This window comes from Aythya ferina, assembly GCF_964211825.1.
Source record: "Aythya ferina genome assembly, chromosome: 3".
NCBI classification, from domain to species: Eukaryota; Metazoa; Chordata; class Aves; order Anseriformes; family Anatidae; genus Aythya; species Aythya ferina.
Window position 1 is genome coordinate 24,173,676 of NC_140298.1, and position 23,716 is coordinate 24,197,391.

A 23,716-nucleotide genomic window follows, 5' to 3' on the forward strand; every position below is an offset into this window, starting at 1 on the left:
TCAGCTTCTAAACTGGTAGGGAAGGGAGGGATGTCTTCAAGTTGGCATGCAGGACACTACCAAATTCCCAGTGATTCACTCCCAACTGTCCAGTATTCACGTTCCCATAATATTATTCGATATTATCAAAATTATGGGGAATACTATTTTAGACATACTATCCTAATTACCTAAAGACTACACAGAAACTGAAATCATTTAAATAACAAGAATAGTATTATAGAATTAGTTACAGATACATTTTTATGGAAGCTACAACGCACATAAAAATACCTTTCTGTAGTTTTTTTTTTTTTTTAATAACTAGTTGAAAGAAAAATATTTATTTTCGAAGGAAAGAGTCTAATATAGGAGATTACTGTCAGCTTTCAGTAACTATTCTGTTTCTTTCTACCTTCTCCCTAACACTGGAGTCCAATCAACCTCTCTCCACCCAATCACTAGATATAAAAGCTTATTTTGATATTTTTTCCATCAACCAATCAAATATATTATCAATGTTAATTATCAGCCTTATACAAATTCACTATTATTTCATGGATGGCATATAAACACAAAGACTTAAGATTTGTTTCCATCCACAGCCTTCCCTTCCGCAAGCAGCTTACTTCAACACTTGTCAAGAAAGGGACAAATACATACTAATGTCCCTAATGAGACACCTTCTCTTTCAAAGTCTCATCAACATCCATTTTGTCAAAAACGTAACTAGAAAATAAATATAAACTCAGAGTCATCTGCAACCTACTTTTTTATAGTGTATTTCAAAATGTATCTCAAGGTATGAAATATCTCTTCATATTATTGCAAGGGTGAAAGCATTGTCGTCTACCTAAAATTTTGCTCATGATCATTATTAAAATGTCTCAAAATATGAAAAATGAAAATCAACCCATCACATCTAATCTACTTCTAATAAAGAACAGGTTCTGTGTCTAGACTTGGCAGCTGAAAAGAGATCACCATTTTCTTCAATATTTCTTAGTCAAATTTGACTCAGACACAGATGCGCTGGAAGTCTGTAACTGCATTGTCTTAAAAATACTCTTACCTGCTTACTAAATTCATCGAAGTTCATAAGGGGTCCATTGTGGAACAATGGATAGTAAAACACGTATGCCAGCATCCACAGGAACGAATGTGATGATTTCTGGGCAGGCTCATGCCAGCAGTATTCCAGGCTGAAACTCGTGTAGAAGAGGCAGCGGACAGACACCGTGAAGAGCAGCAGGTAATACTCATTTTCAGTGTCGTACCACTTTCTCTGTGAGACAAAGAAAAGTCAGCTCATAATGGTACAACGCTATGGTTTTAAAATTGCAAGACAAATGTTATCAGTCAAGACCCTGACATTTCAGGTCACCAGCAGCAGAAAGCAACTAAAGTTAACAGAGGCCAGAATGAATGTCTGAAGTGAACATCGCTAACATCTGAAGACTGAGCACTGGCTGCTGAACGAGCTGCTGATGGCATAAAATTATAACAGCTTAATTCCAAACTGTAGTACATTTTGAAGAACTATGAAATTAGGAGAGCTTTTCTCACAGCAGTGCCATTTTTTCCCCCTCAGGTTTTGTCCAGTAATAGAGTATCCAAAATAGCTGGCAATCGGACTGATAACTGAAGAGCTACTAGGACTGAAGCCAAGGCTACAATTCAGATCTAAAGAGATTGAGATACTCACTAGGAAGCCCAAGGCTAGAAAGATTTTTCTGACCCTTTGTCATGTTTATGATATTCCCTGTTGCACATTTTCTACAAAAAAAAATAAATATGTATATACATATATTTATATATGTATATTGGTACTCACCCATCACAACAAAACTCAGAACATCAGCAAATTTAATTTGTCTGATTATATTTGTTTGTAGTGGGCTTGAGAAGCCCTTTCATCTCTCAGTGAGACAGAAATCTACCTATACCACACAGAAAACCTATACCTTCCTCCTCAAAATTAAAACAAACCTTGCAATGTATTCGTAGTTTTTTTCCTCTTAGTCCAAATAAATGCAAGGATGACATTTCTACACAACTAAGAAGCAGTTTTTCTAAAATCTGTGTTGCCAAACACATTAGCAAAACAGGAAAACTGAGTTTGCACCAAACAGTTGTGAGCAAGCAACTTGTTTGGTAAATCAAAATGTCAGAGAAACAGTCTTTATTTCCAAGCCTGCAGACACCAGTTAAGATCCTGTCAGTCTTGACTAAGCAATTCCTGGATATGAACCCTCAAAATCAGCACTTTAAATTGGTATGATTATACCTCTAACAGAGGAGAAATATGTTTACTAGAGGACTGGCACGGTATTTATCATACTCCATCCCCATGGGGTAATTCTTCCATATTAAGACACATAATTTCATCTCAGTGCACTGATCAGCATGACTGAGAGGAATGTCCACAACTACCCATAAATTACAATTAAGTGTGGTGACGCCAAACAACATCTCAAGAAGCATCAGAAATCCAGATCTCAAATCCAAACCCCAATGCTGGGGCAAAGCGGATTTTTCAGATTCAAATCCTAATGAGCAAACCAACAGGAAGACAGAAAAATATCCATGGGCTTTCCAAATGATTAATTGTGTGGATGTTATGTACAGCGCTACTCTCAATGGACAGAACAGAGGAGAATGTGTTGGTGTCTCAGTCTCAAAGGCATCTGAGAAATTTAAAGAGGTCTGACACAAATGAAATTAAAGGGACACAAGTTCATCAATAGCAAAATGAAGCAGATCCCACAATGCACAAGTAGTTAGCAATAGCACAAAGAAAAAATAGCCTGATACGATATGGGCATGGATTTGAGTAACAGCATCAAAAAGCAAGCAGAAACATTTGGTTTTAAGTATTTGGAAGATTTCCACTATCAGCCATCAGCACTTGGAGTGGAAAAGGAAGGGAAACACCATATTTGTGTCACAGCAGTCCTTCCTCCAGGATTTTACTCCAAACCACAAACCAAGTAAAAGAGAACAAGAAAAAATAGCCAGCAACAAAAATAATTCATAAGAGGGGAAAAGTAACAGCATGTGGGCCACTCAGCAATATTCTTCAAAGGAAGATGAAAGAGAGGACAATTTAAAATGCATGTCCAATGTAGTATCCATATGGTCAAGCGAAATTTTGGCCTGCTGCTGTGACTGTAGAATTCCAAACTATTCCTTCTGTCAGGATGACAAACTTACATCAAAAGCACATGGCTTTATAAGAGAGCTGGGATGTAATTGTGTATTGCTAGCACAATCTTTAGTACCCTTGTGAAGTCAATCCTTCCAAAGTTACATATCAATTCCTTCAGAATAAGTACAAATAATTTAACATTTAGAAGATATGGTATTTAATTCCTGCAAGGTATTCAGTGTTTCATTTCATGCAAGTTACCAACAAGTTTGAATTGGCTTTTGAGTAATGCCTCAGCAGCAGACTTTGCTTTTAAGGAATGCAAGTGCTGGCTTCTGCTATCCAGCCTAACATTCAAAATGCAGCCTAACATTCAAAATAATGAACAGAACCTTTCCAAAAACTGTATCAGCAAACAGGGACATTGCCAATTTCTGGGCAATAGACAGAGATGTTTACAGTAGATACAAAGGCTACCCCAAATAAACAAGAAAGGCTCCTTCATCAACTTTCCTAGCAGTATACTTAAGCAACAACCATGTGGATACCACTCTGTAGCATTGATTGCCAGTTCTATAAACCGGGTGGGGAGGGAAATCCGTATCACTTTCTACTAATATCTACAGGCTATTAATGAAAGAACACATTTGCCCCAGGTCTTACCCTCCAGTTTCCACTACATATTTAAATAATGAAGGATAATCTCATGTGCTGGGTCTGACCAAAAGAGAGAGAAAGAAGCCTGAGAAAAATACTTTGGCTACAATACTCAGAAAAAGACAGACCAATCAGCAGGTAAGATAGGAAGAGAGAAGTGTAAACCTGTCTCCCATTTCTTTTTCAGTTATCCTGTATTTAATATTTGATACAGGGACAGTCATTTATTTTCTGAACACAGGCTGGAAGTCACTGAGGGTGTGCAAACATGCCTCTGTGGCAGTGAAGGAAAACAAGACTTGGGAATCAGGCCACTGACGCTGAACAAATGTCTTGTCACCTCTTCTTTTCAAAAGAAGAACCAGAAAAAAATCAGTTAAGGTCTTTGATATAGTCACACATTTTCAGTTAACCAAATTTATAGGAATTTATAGGAATTAGAGCAAGGCTCATGTTTTTATTTCTAGTTGCCAACCTCACAGCAAGGTGGTAGTGTATGTTTGTGCTGTGAAAATTTAATCACGGGCACAGCTGCAACATCCCAATTCCTGTTTCTGAGAACCTCTCTTAATTGAGGTGTGTCCTACAGAGTTTATGCACTGTATAACTGATGCTGTGCTTTTTGCATATAATTGGCCACAACGCTATACCTGATCACAGGCTAAAGTCAGCCAAGATACCAACATTATGTTATCACGACTGGATGCTTTTCTCAAGCAATGCCAGACCTCTCTGGCATCCTCTTGAAGGCACACTTTCTCTTAAACATCAGAGTCAAGTTTTACTGAAAACTTCCACCACACGGAAAGCTTTAGCTCTAATGGATTGCATTTACACTAAACATCAAACATTGTTTTGCCAATTTACAAAGTCTTCCCAAGTGTTCCTGGGGTCTATTAGCTTCATCTTCAGCATTCGTTTGCCATTAGGCACCAATTCCTCCACTGCTCTTCCCAAACAGCAGTACACACATTATAAAGAAGCTATTTTAGCTTCTCTTTGCTATTCAGGTGGCAGTACAAGAGTGGCACTTCTGTGCAGGAGCAGCAGAATGAACAGCTCTGATCAGAGCTGCTGAGCCTGCTCCCATGCATGCTGAATTCAGAGTGGCAATTCCTAGTCACACGAGAGGCACTGCATGTGGCTCCACAGTCAGGAAAAATACAGCAAATGGAAAGGAGGTAGGAGGGAGGAAAAGTAAGGAAACAACTTTTGCTGTAGGACAGAAGAGGTGTCAAAGGAAAACAGATGAAGTCAGGAATGGTGAATAAGACTGGAGATCAATAAAAGTAACAGAAGTTACAGTAGACAGCATGCTCATGGATGTCTTGTTAAGGTTTAAACACTCCCTTACATGGTAAGAGACTGCCACGTTATCCTGCAGAGTTCTTCCATTCATTTGGCATAATTCAGAGTAAGAATGCAGCCGGGTCTCAGGCACAGAAGAGGAGCTCTGCTGCGGAGCCATCTGACAGCTCTAGAAGGCTGGGCCTTATCTAGAGAAGTCACTTGGAACCACTTTCTGCCCCTGATTGTCTCTTCAAAAGCAAACAGAACAGCCCAGGCTTTTATCCTTGCATGGGTGACAGACCTCTCTCAGAAAAACCCCACAGGCATTTCTCAAGCATCAGACCACCACCAATTTCACTCCTCTTGTTTGCTGTTTGAGAGTCCTGCAGGACCTGCAACATCAACATAGAACAAAGAGGAAGGAGGGAACAAAGGCAGTAACAAACGCAAGAGCTAGAGATGGCAGCTTCAAAGAAGTATAGCCAAAGCTTTAGAAGAAGCGTGTAAACAGGCTAGCACGTACAGTATGCTGAATTTAACCTGATTGTGTCAGCTGTTATCTAAAAGACCAAAGAGCAGTAACTGTGACTTCAGTCACACGCACCATTATGAATCAGGTTATGTATTATTGTTGTGAGCTACCTTTCACTTTATGCCTTGAAAAAACACCCAAATCCACACTAAAGTGAGTGCTCACCAAGCTTATGAACATATCCACATTTCTAATTGTAGAAGCTCTCATGTGACCCATATGCAGTTATACTTCCTGAAGGTTTTCAAGCCAACCTCTGTTTAGACCGACTGAAGGGGCAGTAGTTGGTCTAAAAGATGGCTACCGTAACAACAAATAACACTGTAATTAATTTGATGCTTAATCCATGCTTCTGAAATTACCTTGGCTTCTTCCACAGCTGGTATGTGTAACGTGGATAACAGGACAAGAGAGCACAACCATGTCAGGAGCGAGATCTGAAACTGAGCCACAGCAAACGAAATAGCTGCGTATAGCAAGATGACTGCAAAGCCCTTGATTCCTAACAGAAACCAGCAGGAAGCCATTCCATACACCATCAAGCACCATGGTTTATACTGTTCAGAAAAAAAAAAAAAAAAGAAAGAAAAAGAACACTTAACAATTTTTAAACTTTATTTCTAAAGCAAAAAATACGTGTACTGTTCTATACATAGTAGAGTGGCAGGCTTTCTTTTCACATAACTAACTAGAACACACAGAAATTCACTACTGTAAGTTAAATACATACACACCTTCTCCATGAAGAGTCTGCACATTTGTGATACCAGCAGATGACCAGCCAGAAGCCACAGTATACGTTCCCTTCCCCATTCAACCCAGTAGCTCCACTCAAAATCCAGGGGATCCTGGGCACACAAGAGAATTGGTAAATACGCCTAACCACAAAGCCATATTCTTAAAGGTCAACAAAATGTCTCAGTAACATACGAGGTCCATTATCCAATACCACAGAACTTGATCACTGAAGAATCTTTTGTTTAAGCAATCCTGTCTGATTGTTTACAGTGGTGAGCTCCAACAACTCTATTTTGACTTCAAATGCCCTAAAATCCACAGAAAGACACGGAAGAGCAGAGGGGCACTGCCAGCACAGAAAAAGAAGTGCACTAAAGGGAGCTGATACCTGCCCCACCTGCACACGAAACCGACAGCAGCAGGAGCCTGCAGGGCCCCAGGTGCAGCATGAAAACACTGCCACTGACAAAATACAAGGTTGCAGATGGCTCAGACCCCAAGTCAATTTCAAAGCACCTAAGCTCTTAAGCATTCCCATGACAGGGAGATACATATTCCACTTCTTTCTGCAGGACAGGCTCCAAATCACTGGATAAATTAATCCAAAGCTTCCTTGTGCTGCTGCATGCTCATTAGCAGATTATCAGGAAAGAGATAATTGAGCAAGAATGAGTGCCAGGCACCTTCAGTATTTGCCTGAACACTTTCTTTTGCTGAAACCTATTGAAAACAACAAAACCAAGACATGCTCTCAGCAGGAGGCAAGCACATGGCCCACACACTCCTCAGGGTTGCTTTTGAGATGTCCTGATTTCACAGAAAGGTAGGCAGTGCAAAGCAGCTGCAAACAAAAATAAGTAGGATGGTGCCAAGGAAACCCTGCCTGGTTACAAGTGTAGGTAAATCACATGCAACCGCATTGATTCAACATGTTATCCAACCTGGACAGCACAAAGGAATATGGAGTACTAACCACTATATCTATTTCCAGAAGTAAGAGAGGGCAATAGATAGACTTTCAGGTGAGAAAAGGTGAAAGTGAAACCAAGTCCTGACTGCCATACGTGCATACCTAGACTTTTCTGAGGGATAAGGAAACTAGCTTGGCAAACTTACAGTTTGGATGAAATGACACCTTGCTTTTAAGAGGATTTTTACTCACTGTTTCAATAAAGCCTAACTGTGACCAGGTGAAGCCAGGTCAGCTTGAAACTCCTGAAACACACAAATGTCATTTTAAACTAGATAAAAGGGATCATCTGTCTGCCCACATTTCCCTGCTAAAAGTTAGGACTCACAAACACACACAGCTGCCTGCATGACTAGACCTAAATTCAGCATCTCATACACTTCCAATCTCCAGAATATTTTATGGCTTTCTGGAAAGCACCTGTAGAGGGGCCCATACCAATGGTGACAGTGGGCCTAAATAACAAGATAATTCCACAGATATGCATTTTTAGCCTCGTTTAAATCACCTTCAAAATTAATTGCAAGGTGAATTTTCTTCAAAAAGAAGTGGGGTGTGTTATCTGGGATTTAGTTTGTCTTAAAACAAAAACATGTTTCTTTAAACATGAATGCTTAAAATCTGTTCTCCTCTATGGGGGACTACAGGTCAATCAAGGGTGCAACTACTGGTCACTGATGTTACGCATTACCCAAACAGCCAAATGACATGAAAAATGGAAAAAAGGCTGGAGGAAATGTAAACGATGATCAAAACCATGAAGGCCAAGTAGCAGCACAGAAGATTATTCAGTGATATTACTAATGAGTAACACTCAGACCAGCAACCAGAAAAAAACTGCCATTATGGTGCTTAAATCTAGATATGCCTGGCAAATCTTTTTCCTCATTAGAAATAAACAAAGGAAATTAACTATGACTGAAAATCTGTGAAGTTACTGTGAATTTCTGAAGTTAAATTTGTATCTCTGGTGAACAAAAGACACTTTTGGAGCTGTTTTGTTAGCATTATTTCCATGTTATTGAAAGGTAGTTCAGGTTAGCCTAGGTCACAGAGGAAAAGGTGCTAGAAACAAGAAATTAACAGTGCTTATGTTATATCACTCCACCCCTCCAAGAAAAATAAACCTGCTTGATCCCACAAAAGAGCAGAACATCAGAAAAAGCAGATTAAGTACCACAGTATCTCTTGTCTTGGAGGCACTTATCTGCTTATTTGTACATTAAGAAAAATACACAGTGCCTGTGCTTTGAGATTTTTGTCTTGTTCTTCACAGAGCTTTGGACTCTGGAGTCTATGGGAGTCTGGCTATGGAGGGAGAAAAATGTGTCAATGAAACAGGAAAAACATTAAAACACTTAGCAGTAAAGTTTCCGTACAAAGTACCAACACAGGAAAGAAAAGCCCAATAAGAAGCACAGTAAATTGTTCTATGATCTCTGCTTCCAGCAAAACACTGTTCAACACATCAACTTACTGCAAGGAAGACTTTAAGGAACTGCAGGACAGAAGCTTGCAGCAAATCAACAAAATAAGAAGTACTGGTAATGTTCATTATTCCTACCTTTCTAAGGCCCCAAAACAGAGTCCCTTGTTCCAGTCCAAAGTTTCTGTCAATTTCACCTTCATATTCTACAAAGAATAATAAATCTTCATTAATGACATAATCCTAAAAAAAAGCAAGGGTCAGCAACAGGGCACTCTGCTTCTAAATAGCAACAAATTTCCCTCATCTTCTTCACAGCTGTGGATGCTTAGAGCTGGGGAAAGGAAGATGTCTGCAAGGAAGGAACTCTGACGTGAAGCCAGCACCGTTTCCTCCTTCCCACTAGGCACAAACAAGAGGCCCCTCTATAGCCAGATCCTGGACTTTGACCTCTGCTCATCCTGAGCCTTTGGATAAGGAATGCTGAACAGCCTTGACCACTAGACCCTTTGTGCATTCACCACAACAGGGGGAATTAACCCCAACATACACTTAAAGAATCATTTTCTGGTTCCCCGTTCCTCATCCCCACCCATCAGGTATTTACACACTTGCCTAAGTTTCCCCCAGCGCCTCCTCACCTCTAAGCTGAATACTTACCATCTTGCATAAAAAACAATATTAATTTAAAACAATAATTAGTCTAAAATAATAAGCAGAATAGACACAACAGACAGCTGAGCTTAAGTCATTTAACACACAAGACCTATAATAATCATAATTCCTTATCTTTTAGGACTGTTTGATATCTCCCTCTAGTGGAAAAGGAAGACATGGGATGTGAAGGCAACTTATAAAAAGTGTGCAGTAAAGCTTTTCAGTGAACAAGCCTCAACCATTAGTTTCAATGAAGCATTTTGACTTCTTCATGAGTGCAAAAACGCATGCATACCCCGGTGTGCTTTTATCAAGTACTTGCCCACTTCGGTGGGAGTGCATTTCTGGCTTTACTGCCACTAGCTTGCACATTTGGAAGGCAGCAAGGTTAGTTAGCACAGCACACCTTGCTCATCAAAACCTAGCACGATGCAGCACACAGTTCTCTAACTAGGGGTTATTCTGCATTAAGTAACATCCACTTTGTTACCATTAATGTATGAATGTGATGCACTGGGAGGTGCACAGCCCACAGGTGCGAGGTCTTTTCCTACGAAAGCCTGAGCTTCAAAGGTGTCCATCACTTCTGTCCTGAGTGCCAAGGTACCATCACCGAGGGCATTCCCAGCGCTTTAGGCACAAACTTTTAACACGGTTAGAGCCACAGCCCTGGCAGCACGGGCAGCTCGCTAGCGGTTGCTTTCACATTGCCAGCTCACCGCCAGCCAAAGCACCGATGCTTTGGGGCGCGGGGGAAGAAACAGGGGAGACGCGAGGCCACCGGCCCCGCAGACTTACTTTGCGAAACTCGGTGCACCTCATAGAAAGAATACAAGTGGGAGCCGACCGTCAGGCACAGGTAGGCGGCCATCTCCCAGCCCGGCAGCACCCGCAGCCCCGCAGCCGCGCTGCCGTCCATCGCCCCGGCGGCAGCTCCGCGGCGAGCCCTTAAAAGCAGCCGGGCAAACACCGAGGCAGCCCGGCACCGAGAGCTCCGCGGAGCTGCGGGCGGACACAGCCCTTGGTGGAGCCTGGCGGCCCCTGCCCGCGAGGCTCGGGGGTTGCCTCACGGCTCCCCACGCGTGCCCGCGGCCATCTCGCATCGCCCCTGCCCCCGTCCCCGTCCCGGTGCCCCCGCTGCCGGGCGACGGAGCGGACACCGCGGCCTGGCCCGGCCCCGCCGCGCTTCCGGCTCCGGGGCTGCGGCTCCGCCCCGGGACCGGCCGCTGGAGGCTCCCGCAGCGGGGCCAGGGCTGCCCGCAGCGGGTTGCGGGAGCCCAGGGAGCCCCCAGGGGAGCTGGGGAGGACGGGGGGTATCGGGGAGAAGGGGGGCTGTCGGGGAGATGAGGTGGGCTGAGGTGGTGCTTGGGAGGATGCTGCTCCTGTCTCGCCATCACGTAACTCGGTCGCTGAAACGTCGCTGCCTTCCAGCATGAAATATGCAGTAGATGGGTGGTGGACATTGCCTCAGTCGCTGCCACAAGGCTGGTCTCTTGTCCCGTGGCTCTCACCTACTTTTGCTCCCCTTTCTGGCTGAAGATGCCTGTAGGGATGCAAAGCACCTGTCTCCAGATTCAGGTGGCATTTTATATCCCTGTCCTACCTGCACCTCTTAGGAGGTGTCAGGGACTCTGCTGTTCCTGTGGAACCGTTTGTGTTGCCCACTTACAATCACAGAATCATTAAGGTCAGAAGAGACCTCCAAGATCATCTGGTCCAACCATCCCCTTACCACCAGTGTCACCCACTAAACTCAGTCCCCAAGCACCACGTCCAACCTCTCCTTGAACATCCCCAGGGATGGTGACTCCACCACCTCCCCGGGCAGCCCATCCCAATGCCTGACTGCTCTTTCTGAGGAGAAATGTCTCCTCATTTCCAACCTGAACCTCCCCTGGTGCAACTTGAGGCCATTCCCTCTGGTCCTATCACTAGTTATGTGCGAGAAGAGGCCGATCCCCAGCTCCCCCCAGCTTCCTTTCAGGTAGCTGTAGAGAGCAATGAGGTCTCCCCTGAGCCTCCTCTTCTTCAGACTAAACAACCCCAACTCTCCCCAAAATATAACAATGTTTGCATAACAGCACCAGAATACCACCGCTGTTAAATTTATTCAGAATTCCTACAGTACTTTAGCAGTTCTGGCCACTAAGGGTCAGTAAAGCTTATATTTTCCTACAGTTTTGTGGTTTCTCTTTGACAGCATGAAGTCAGTGCAGAGAGAAGGCCCTCTAGATGGCTGCATAATACAAACTGTATATGTGTAGAAGCGGTTTTGCCACTTTAAAATGGGAAGAGGTTACATCTTGTACATCAGGTTACATTGAAAATGACATCTTTTTAATTAGTAATATGGTGACATCCAGGGGGCCATGCATATTCTGTGACCGTGTAAGCAGCTCTGCTTTCATAAAGTTCACTGCCAAGCTAATTGAGCAAGAACACCAACAAACTCTGACAATGGTCCCATCTGGAAGATTTTCCTGTCTGGACTTCTAAATTAGATGAGATTTTTTTTTCTCTCCACATTTATTCAAGCGATTTTATATAGTAAAATGTGAGAAGAATCTCAATGAATGACTTTGCAAGACTAGCTGTAAACTAAGCTGTTGAACATAGCTGGCATGAGCTACATACCGACACAGCCCTTGCAGTTTTGGATGGCACGAATAAGAAGAGAATCCTGCTGTTGCGATAGTCAGTGACAGGCAGTTGATGAACTAGAAAGCCAAAACCTTAAAAAGTGATACCAGAAAGCCCCACTTACAATTTGATCAACAAGAATGTGATTTTTTTTTTTTTATTTTATTTTTTTTTTTAAACAGAACAATGGTGGAAGTGCTTCCCTGGGACTTGAGGAAGACAAATGTGGGGTATCTTTTCTGCTTGAGGTTTTTTACCACTCCTACTCATTGCCAGAAGGGCTACAGGGTGCAGAGGTAACAACCTGCCAAAGAGATCCACGTCCTTCTTCATGATTGGGAGTCAGCAAGAAGGCTGACTGCTGTCACCTTGATGAGAGGTGTAGTGCCAACCCTCCTGCAGATCTGTCAAGGCCTCACTATAAGAGAGAGCCCATCTTTAGTACACATCCTTGTCACCTTTTTTATTTCTGTTTCTTCTGAAGCTGATATATGCACTTGAATTTGAAGTGTTGATTTTTAACTGTGAAGTTCAAATGCTCTTTGAGTCTCCCTTTCTTATGTGATGCCACTGTAGATGTGATCATCAGAAGCTAAAACAAAAAAATAAAATAAAATAATCCAGAATTAAGAAGAAGAGAGAGCAGATCTTTTAACAGGGCCCTTACTATTGACTTTCTGTGCAGGTTTTCCAGAGGTGAGCTCCTTGTAGAACAGTTAATTACTAGGGCCTCTTCATGACCATGGTGAAGGGACAGGGTGGGGGAGTAAAAGACAATAAGGTGGGAAATTAGGCATTCTGCCCCTGGGAAAAATAATAATAATAATAATAAAAATAAACCAAAGCTCCTGTGTTGGGGAAAACCTTTTTTTTTTTTTTTTTTTTTCAACTTGTAATTTTTAAAATTAAATTAAGAAGTCAGAGTGAGTGTTTATGAATTCAGCAGTAGAGTCCTCATGCAGGCTAAATCACTGGGGTTCTTGTTTTTCTGAATATAAATTCCACCTGAGAATTACAAGCTGTGCCCTAGAACTTACCTTTGTAGGTTTATATATCACAGCGTTGAGCTGAGCCTCTTGTTTTCATTCATCCTCTGTAAATCATATGGTAATACCTCATGCACCCAACATCTTAATGATGGGACACAACCAGCATCTACTGAGAGTCTGCATATTAGAAGCTCAGCAGCATACAGGAGGATTAGCTACGTACATTTTAAAGAAATAACAAGCATGACAAGAAATCTCCATGTAGCAAAACAGCAGTATTAAAAATGGGGAAAGTCAGAAATATAAAAGGTGTGGTATTTACAAAAAGAGCCAAGTGAGTCTTCAATAGCCAAGTTAAATACAACATAAGTGGGGTTAATGCGAACCCTCCCTCAAGAGATCTCAGGCACAAAGTTACGAATTCTAGGGAGAAAACACGTAAGTTTGCCCTTTTTTGTCTTGTTTTGCTTGGCTTTGTGAAAAGGAAACATTACACTATAGTCTTGCAGATACTCCCCTCTTTACAGGTTTCTCTCTCCTCTGACTCCCAGCCTCCAAACTGGGAAATGCAAAGATCATTTTTTTTCCATCACTTTTAGCAACATATATGCAGACATTACTTATAGAGAGATCCTTGCAATCATAAAGTCAGTGTTTCTGTGCACACAGATAAAATCATTTTGCTGGTTTCTTTTTAATGAATCCCTTGCATCTTCAAGAACTTGTTTCATGCTTTATGGCTGGAAAATTACCATCATGCTTCTGACTGGGGATTCATAAGATTACTTATGGAAAAATACAGCAAATTAATACAGTATTGTAACTAAGCAGTTCACCATCGGATTCATGCTGAACATCTCAGAGGTTTCCTCATAAACACACCACATGCCTTGATAAACCTAAGCCCTGAAAACCGTAGCTCCTGGTCAGAGCCTTCAAGGGATTTCATTCCTCATTACTTGAATGAATTCCTCATTCCTTCCAGTGAAAGCAGAACTGTAAGCTGAGTCCTTGCCCCCACCTGGATGTAGGGTTTACTCGGGTACAGTTACTGTAGCTGGGATGAAGTTCAGCTGTGCTACTTTGATCATGCTTGAGTCTTACTTAGCAGTCCCTGCACAGCTTGCCCCCTTTTATAGTCAGCTATTAAACACAAAGCTGTGTTTTGCTTTGCTTTCGTTTTCAGCATAATATTCTTTAAATACTGTCCAAATTCTAAGTGCCACATTATGAGATTTATGTGGAACGCGAGTCGACTCCTACCTACCCTAGCCATCATATTGAAACTTCTCACGATTCCTAGTGAGGAGGTGAATAACCCACTACTAGAAGAGACCCTTCAAAAATCCCTTCTTCAGATACTTTTCTTACTGTTTTTAAAAAACTGGAATGAAATTCAGGAAAGAAAAAAAAAAAAAAGAAAAGAAAAGAAAAGAAAAAAAGGCCACATCACAGCAAGCTTACTCAATTATAATTTAAATTTATACAAATGAGGGCAAGATTCCCACCTGACCTGAGACAGGGCAAGTAGGTGACAAAATGTGAAGCTATCCTTAAGGTGTTTAAAATCTAGATATATTGAGGCTGCAAATCAGATGCAAATCTGTTTCTATTATACCTCATTATCCACATCTTTTTCGGAGGCATAGGAAGTTACTCCTATCTGTGTGCATCTATATTTAATCCATAGTCATATTGCTGAAAACAATGCCTTTTTAACCATTTCAGTGACTGGAATAAATGTAGCAAAAAATCCCCAACATCTCAGATTACTATACAATTGACCAAAAATATCCAGACAGAAAGCTCTCCCTCCCTGCCTACTGAGCAAGTTGTCTAAAGTCTCCATCTCTTGACATCTCTACTTTACGTAAACAGCCAGTAAAGGATCGTTTCAGCTGCCACAACAAACTGCAATTTACTGATTTATCCCTTACTTCCTATTGTTTGCCCTAGCCTTGTGAACAAGGAAGCGTAAGTATCATTCCAGGTCGGTTATGTGTATTTCTATTTGGCAGAGTATTTTTCTTTTGTCTTTTTAAGGTCCGTGGAACTAAGAAGGCTCAGTGGAGCTGACTGTTCCCAGCACCACAAATGGAGCCAGCGCAGCCCTGTGCAGTACCCAGCTATTCAGTGGGCTCGGAAACTTGACGCATGCTCCTTGGCTACCTGGTGCAGTTGTGACCTTATGGCTGTGGGGTCCCATTTCCTCTACACACACATACTGTCTGCATCTGCCTCCAAATTGTAAAATAAATAAATAAATAAATAATGCTTATAGTTGCTTTCCTATCTGAATATATGGATGACATCTTAAGAATTACATGAACACTATATTACTGGACGGGAGGAGCCTTCCTCTAAGGATATTTCAGAAAATAAATGTTTTTATATGTTTTATCTGAGCAGCTTTCTTGCTTTGTGCACTGATTGCCTGCTAATTTATCTCCGCTTTATCTTTTACCTTTCCTCAAAGAGAGGGTAGTACTCCAGAAAGAGCTTCCAACTCATAAAAAATTGACTTTAGGAAGCAGATAGACATCTTCTATTCTGTTTATGTGTTTATGCAGCAGACCATAAATGTATATGAACGATAAGAAGTGCTCTGTCATACTTGAAGCATTTTTTAGATTGTTCTGGAGATTATGCCTTTCAATAGGAAAAAAATTCAAAAGCCCTCTTGGTGCTTGTGCAAAATGCCAGCAACATCTCACCCTTTGCAGATAATCTGTCCATATAATGGTGCTAAAATATTAACAAAAATTGAACTGAACTCATAAATATTTACAGCTATTTGAAATGCCAAAATTTTGCTCTGTGACTAGCACAAATCAACTGAGTAACATTGTGTACAATAAAAAAGTGGGTCACTGCCAACTGTGGCTTTTAACTGCAACGTGATTTGCAAATACATCGAATTGCTGCCTGAGGACCAGGTACTGCTTTCAGTACACAATGTCTTCATTGACTGCTGTAGGTTTGAAATAGGTCTGAAGCCTCACATCTACCATGGACTGCCGTAAGCTTCCTACCTTCTTTAGTCTGAGAGCTTCTTGGTGGCAAACAAGAAGGGGATTCGCCTCCTCTCCCATCACATTGGTCTTTGCTTGCTTCTGTGATGGAGATGGTTGGAAACTCTGAGGCTGAAGAGAATAAAGGATCTGTCACCACTCCTGCATCCTGAGGTTTGCTCTGAGCTCTAGGTTGTGCCAAAGGGACGTATCCATTAATATTTTTAATAGAAAGTGGTGATGGCTGCATTAGGGGTGGGGAAGGTGGGACCCACTCTGACTGTGGGGCAAGTGTGCTCAGCACAGCCCTTAGGGAGAGCGGAGGGACCTTCACCAGGTTCAGAGACTCCCTACAAGCTTTCTCAGCACTGTCTGGGACACAGCCCTCCCAGATGGCCTGCTTTGTTCAGCTCCAGACTTGCTGCTACTTGATCTGCAGCCGCACAAAGGACACTTGAGCTGCATGACTGCCCCTGACCTGTGCTCAGAAGCCTTGGCTGCGCCGTACCACTCCCCACCAAGTTGTCAGCTTGCTTTCAGCTGAAGGCTCTGTGGCCATTTTGAGTGAAAAACTCTGAACATCTCTCTCTTTGCCATTTCAGTTGCAACATTCTTACCGCAAGGCAACAGTGGGAAGCATTTTTGGTTTTCACTTTCTGTAGCATTTTCTAAGGAAACACTAGCATGGATTGCTCTAAAAACACAGCTGTAGGTCCTGCGGTATGACTTAAGCACTTAATCTGTCCTGATTGCTTTATAACAGAATGCAGAACACCATTCTTATGAGCTGTTTGCATTAAAGCTCACACTTGAAATGCACTTTTTATCGTTGAAGTGTTTTCCAAGCATTAATTTCCCAACATCCTGTCAAATTATGTGGCAAAACAAAGTAGCCTTATCACCGTCTTACAGATAAAGAAATGGAGGTGAAGCGATCAAGTGACTGACCCAAAGCTCTGGAGAGAGTCAGAGCTGGGACTGGGAGCTTCAGGTTTTGTCTTGCTCAGAACAATTCTTCATCCTTCCCTTCTGAAGACAAACTCTTACCAGTAACAGTCCAGCTTTATCATCCTTCAGGGCATGCGGGAAGGCACATTTGCTTTCCCGAACTAAAAGGAGTTCTGGCTTTCTCACCAGAGCCAACGAGCCTTCAGCTACTGGATTATTAATGCCCAGGCCATATCTGCTCTTGGAGTAGTCTATTTGGATAATTGTGTTTTAAAAATGTGCCAAGGAGTGCTTTGAGAAAAGCATTCCTTTTTAACTAATGAATGTTTACAGGGAATAAATATGTTAAAATAACACGTCAGTATTCTTCGCGTCAATAGCTACTCTCATTTATGGCCATTTTCTGAAACGGGGGGAATCAACAGAAGAGGCAGATGAAACAACTGTAAGTTAGATATATACCTTCTTGAAGGGCATAAATGAAGAAATTGCTAAGTTATTATAGCTTGAAAGCAAGTAATTTCGGGGGGTATTTTCTGAAGAGGGGAGAAAATAGGCAGAGAAGTATGATATTACGGTAAAGAGTGCTTCGGGAGGGCACTTATGTTCCCTTCCTGAGCTGTCTGCTATCTGTGATTCCTCAAAACATTATTGTTAAGATGAAAAACATTCAGTACAGCCTCAGAAGGATTTAAAAATTTGTACAATGTTTCAAGAGAATAAATGTGACCTATTAGCAAAGAATACTTTTCAACAGTAATTTTCAACAAATTGGTTTGTTTTGCACTACTGTATAACATCAGCATCTTTTCTTTTTCATTAAAACTAGTCATTTCTTGAGGCTGAGTGGGGGGAAAAAAAAAAGACAGAAGAAAATAATTGTTAAAAGCAGCTTAAGTGCACACTACAAATTTTGATAATTTTCTGCTCTGTTACCACTTCTATTCTTGGTATTGCTCTTTCTGGGGAAGAAACCAGCAAATCTTATTTACTACTAATACTTTCATCCAGTGCAATCTGTGAATGCCAGATGTTCAGACACAAACTGTGCAGGAGCAAAAGTTGTCCATTTCCAAATAACCTTTTCTGATTCCCATTCAAAAATCTGCAGTCACTTAAACCTCGCCTGCTTGACAGCACACACACCCACACAAACAGGACATTGTTCTCTATTCATCATGCTTGAAAACCATGTCTAAACTTGTGTGATTAACAAAAAAAATAAAATAAAAAAAATCATGTGGACTTAGCTGTGGGGTAGATATTCCACTAGTATGGCCAACAGCTTTTTTTTTTTTTTTTTTTTTTTTTTTTTTTCCTTTTGTTAAGAGCACACAAAATAGGTGCAGTACAGTTTGAAAAATTAGGACTGGATAATGCCACTTTACCGGGGCAATGCATCTGTTTTTTAACTTTGTTTCAGGAGCTGGCTGGCAGCTTGTATTGGCTGTGTAGCTGTTCAAGTATCTGAATCGGAGAAAGCTGAAGTGGCAGAGACTCTAACATCTTCCTTACATGAGATCATAGCTGGATTAGAAAATTAGTTTGAGAGTAAGACATCCTGAAAAGGGATGTTGGTCAAAAGGAACAGCAGATTCCAGCTCTGATGGACAAGAAAGCACTATCTGTACACAGAAGAGCCCACAAACAGAGAGGACAAGCCAACAGTCCATGGATCCTAATCTAGTACCCACAGGTTAAAATGGAGTCCAGGAGTAGAAGGCACTCCTGGGAAGCCCTGCAGCCAGGGGACAGTAGCAGGAGCCAGCAGCAGGGCAAGGAAGTATGTTTAAAACACTGACATTTTGTGCAGGGGGCTGCAGTCAAACTGGGTACAAGCACCACTCAATCATGCTCACAGCTGCCCCCACAGAGTTCATATAAGCCTCCAAGCCCAGCACCACTGATGTGATCTTCTCTGGGATGTTTTCTGCCCTTCAGTAATGCTTTGGCAGGCGAGGAGGCCTACAGAAGTACATAGCCATTCCTGACTTCTGACCGCACTTCTCCGAAAGAATTACTTCCCAGCTAAGCCAAGTGTTTTGTAGGTACGAGAGGGAAGCTTTTCATCACGTGTTCAAGTAGAAACATCATACAGGTCCAAATTACAATCTCATATATACAAATACATCTGCTAAGTGTGGATCTGCTTTTCTTCATGTGGACAGACACTGCCTTAACTAAGGAAAAGTTACCTCCACCTGGCAGCAAAGAGGTGTATTTCATTGGGCACACTTATGTGATGGGCTTCCAGGAATGAGGAAATTATTATTTGAAAGAAAAAGTCCAGGTGCTTAACAGTCCACATGAGCTTCATTTGGTCATGTCTGCTTTCTTAAGAGCATTCACTTTGGAGCTGGCATAGTACCAGAACAACTTCATTTTGAAGGTGTTAAATCACTCTCTGTCCTCCTCAAGAGGTGATTCCCATTCACCAAGCAGCCCATTCTCCCTCGGCTATCAATGTGCACTGCCCTCGCAGGGAAATGGGAGCTGCGTGCACCACCAAAGAGAGCATTCCCATCCCAATACACAAACCATACCCAAAGCATCTGTCCCTAATGCAAAGAACAAGCACAAAACCTTGTGTGGCTACTGGGGACCCTTCAGGCTCCAGGTAAGAAAAGGGTTCACATTAATGGAACTGAAGTGCATGCTCAAGTGGTTTGCTGAATAGGACTGATTCGCTTAAATGAGACTTCTGTCTTTGAGGAGAGAGTCGTGCTACCAGCCCAGCTCCCATAGGCAGCCTTACAATAACAAAACACAGAATGTGTTCGTTAAATAAGAACATGAAAATACCACCAGGTGAGTAAGCAGATTGCAGTTTCAATAGTGTTTTCATCACAAACACTGTGATTTGTTTTTTTAATTTTTATGAAAAGCTCTTTGACAGTGTCATTTTAAGTAAATCGTTCTCCACAAAGCTTTTTTATTTATTCTTTACAATTTCCATCATCAGATATTAGCCTCTTCAAAGAACGAGCAACTTGTCAAAAAAAAAAAAAAGTATAAAAAAAAGCCTGTCTCTGAATTTAATGAGAACATTTATTCTTTCTTTTCTCTGAAGATGATTACAATGTGATGGATGAAATACAGAGATAACTATCCCATTGGAAAATAAACTTCAAGTAATATTTTCGCTTTTCACGATCCAAAATGGATAAACAGGATTTGGCTTTGGTCACCAACCAAGGAAATTATTAATGATCTCTAATTGCAAAATCTTTATACTGGTTGATGTACAAATATTAAAACACCCAGCCTGACTTTCAGATCCCCAAATCTGTTTCCAAGAAATAGGTTAGAAAAATCCTCCTTTCACTTTTGCATTCTGGTTATCATTGTTATTTTACAGCTACAACACTCTGAGCTGAAGCCAGGTATACGGCTGGATAGGCAGGTTACTCCTCCATACGTGAAATGCCAATTGACTAGTCTGCAGAAGGGTTTTTAGCATACCCAATTTAGATCCACAGCTGGTATAAACCTGCACAGCACTAAAGACATGAACTAGCAAAGCATTTTGTCCTTTAATCTCAGAATCCATAAGTTAGACATAGCCAATGGATCACCGCAGACCGAGGATAGGGGAAAAAAAAAGATGTAGTTACAATAATGAAAAAAGCAGAAGACAGGCTCCTCACTCTGTTCATTTCAGTATGTTTTAATTTTTCATTAAGAGCGAGTCCTTTAAAGTGCTGTGGGATTTTCTCAGGGCACAATCCCTGTGAACAGATGGAGCCTTTCAGAAGCAGAGACAGCACTAGGACTGAGGTTGAGGCAGTTGGGCATCACTGGCACCACTAGCTTGAGGGGAATAAGATGCTGTCAGTTGTTAGCATAAAAAGGAATTGTTCAGGGCTTGAAAACCAGCTGGTCAGCTCTGCAGGGAAACTGATCTCCATGTCAGGGTCCTCACGTTATTCTCAGTTTACAGCTACATTTGGCCAAATTTTATGCCAGTTGTGGAGGCCTCTGGTAATTCATCAAGTGGAAGCAAATGGGATTTTAGATACGCTCTCACACTGTTCATCATGTTGGTGGGGCTACGACACAGGCAGCACACAGACACAGATACCTGTTACACTATCCAGAGCCCTTCCACACAGGCCTTTTGGAAGCAGCTGGGGAAACTACACAGGAATTTCTGAGCCTTGTCCCGATTCATGGTCCAGGACTCCGTGCCAGACTTCCAGGCTTGTCTGGCTCCCAAAGAAGCCTCTGTCATCCTTGTTATATGTTGAAGTAATCTGTAATGAAATGTGGTAATAGTCTTTCTTTTTTGGAGTGGGTATTAATGTGGAAAGATGTCTGGGTAGGGCGTTAGTCCCCTGGGAAATTATATTCCAGACATTATATTCCCGAGACGATCCCACTTTGTTATCAGGCTTTGGGCCCTTTGCCTTGAGTCAAGGCTGGTCACAATGTGAGAAAGGATGACTTTTGTCTCACGCCTTCCCCTCTTGAAACCCAGAAAACAAACAACTTTCTACTCCCAGCTCTAAAGGACAGAGCTGGGAAAGTGAGCTGCTCGTTTCCCTCTGAGCCTGGAAACTAATTGCTGCAACCACGGAATACAAAATGAAAGGGAAGCAAGACATAAAAATGCAGGCAGTAACAGTCCTGGCTGCTAAATGAACAGAATTATACTATCTGTCTGAGAGGCCATGCTGAAAATCCGCTGTATTCCAAATCATACTCTTTTTTATGATGGGTTAAGGCAGCATCTTGCTTTAGCTTTTCACCGCAAAAGTCAAAAAATAAATGATTTAAACCAGACGTGTGGTATTTGTGCACATTTTAGGGCAGCTCCGATTTAGCAGATGCCTTGTATTAATAATATACAGTTGTGACAGGAAATGTGGTTTAGGTTCCTGGAAAAACATAAAAGCTAATTCCATTACTCCATTTCATGGTGCTTTTCCTCAAATGCTAAACTGGTTTTGATTATCCTGAAACCTTATAGCGAGAGAACTTTGTCAAGAGTATTAACTTATCAGTGCTTATTCTCCTTCCTACACATCTCCTGTTGACCTACATTCTGAGCTACCTGTGAACAAGCCTAAAACACACAGACGGAGTTGTCCTACAAGACCTGGAAATGCTGCAAAGAGTCCTTTTTCTAGGACTATTTCAGTCATTATTTCTCCTTAGAGATGCTGTGTTCTGCTTCCTGTTCTCTTTTTATTCTGCCTGAATGAAAGCATTCAAGCCTCTTCCAGTTGGAGAAACATTTCAACAACGGCCCCCCAAAACCTCTTACCCATAGTAATGAGACAAATCATGGTAATTGATCTCTACAGGGAGTTTATTAAAGGCCTACATACAAACACTTTCCAGAACAGTGCTGCAATAGGCATGAACTCAAACAAACACTCCGCTTGCTATCTGCGTTTTGTCACTTGGTACTTTTCAAGCAGCTGACTTGGAAGAGGGTTTTTCCAGGAAAAGGAAAGAACATTCTGCTGGATTAAGAAACAATACTGGAGTGAATTCACTTCAGCTAAATTTTCTTCGATGCCATGGGACTTACATAGCTTATGTACCACTGCAAGTAAATAGAAGTCATAACATGAACACGTTACCTTCAATGTACCTAAATACATATGTTTTCCAGCAGTAAACCTCAGTGAAGTCCTGAATTCAAGAGCATTAGTCTGATGATTAGCAAGCTATTGTATAGCCAAAAAAGGATCAGATATGTAATTCCTACCTGACAACAGAGAAGGACAACTCAGACAACAAGCAATGAAACAACCCACACACAAACACAGACAAACATCTACAGCTAATATTGTGTTTGGAGCAAAAGCAAATGTCTGGAGGTGAATTACAAAATTAGAAAAAGCTGAGTTTAATAAGAGCTTAACTCGGCTGCCCACAGTGGAAAGAAAGAATGTTGAGGTTTCACAAGGCTCAGCCCTCCTCTCCAAAAATCTCTCCATCAGGGTATCAAATGGCAGCACACTTAACCAATGAAAAAAACTAATCAGAAGCATTACAGCAAGCTTGCATTATTTCATCACGGTACAGGGACACAACACTGGGATCTTCTGAAAACCAGTGTGTAATATCCACCCCCACCTAGGTATCACATGCATGTATGGAGTTGCCATTAGTCCTTCTGAATTACATCATTTGTCACGGTATGACCAATTCCTGACAGCCTGCATGTTTGTTGTGGTTCGTGGACCCTTAAAAGGTTCCCGTATTGTAGCCTTGGTTTTGATCTGCACCTTAGCCTAGGTGTTGGGTGAGTAAATGTATGATACCTTCAACAAACTCAAGGTCAGATTTGGAAATCTGGGGATGAACCTACTGTGCAGCTGACTAGTTTTCAGATGTGGCTATGGTAGTCCTCACAAGAGTAATATTTGGCAATACCATCAGAATATCATCAGGAACTACATCTACATACACTTAGTTTCAGTCAGATTAAGAAAAAGCACAAGAAAGATCTTCCCTTTGCACTGGTTGAGCAGATGGGGAATAAAAAACTCAGTTTATCATTCCAAAAATTTTTTTTTTTTTTTTTTTTTTTTTTTTACCCTTACCATTATTGCATACTTTTACCAATTTATAATAATCAGTAATTATTTTCTGGATTGTTTTGAAGGTTTTCCTCTGTAAACCATACTTATTATAATACATCGTGTAGCACCTGAAACTGCAGCAAGTGGTTTCATCAGTAAACAAGAGTCATGCTCTCTGCTATGAAGTTTTCAGAC

At 41.5% G+C, this 23,716-nt stretch overlaps 1 protein-coding gene and 1 long non-coding RNA gene across 2 annotated transcripts in view; both read right to left on the minus strand.

Annotated features, from left to right (window-relative positions):
* Positions 1–10,498, minus strand: part of HHAT (hedgehog acyltransferase) — a 166,729-nt gene extending 156,231 nt beyond the window's left edge. The window contains exons 1-5 of the mRNA XM_084512996.1: positions 10,196–10,498; positions 8,879–8,946; positions 6,341–6,454; positions 5,969–6,163; positions 1,052–1,264 (exon numbers count right to left, since the gene is read on the minus strand). Of these exons, the coding sequence (XP_084369122.1) occupies positions 1,052–1,264; positions 5,969–6,163; positions 6,341–6,454; positions 8,879–8,946; positions 10,196–10,316 (711 nt within the window). The 5' untranslated portion in view covers positions 10,317–10,498. The remainder of the gene's footprint in view (positions 1–1,051; positions 1,265–5,968; positions 6,164–6,340; positions 6,455–8,878; positions 8,947–10,195) is intronic.
* A 1,053-nt stretch (positions 10,499–11,551) lies between these two features.
* Positions 11,552–23,716, minus strand: part of LOC311433659 — a 41,178-nt gene continuing 29,013 nt past the window's right edge. The window contains exons 2-3 of the long non-coding RNA XR_014690876.1: positions 16,059–16,169; positions 11,552–12,629 (exon numbers count right to left, since the gene is read on the minus strand). This is a non-coding gene — a long non-coding RNA (uncharacterized lncRNA). The remainder of the gene's footprint in view (positions 12,630–16,058; positions 16,170–23,716) is intronic.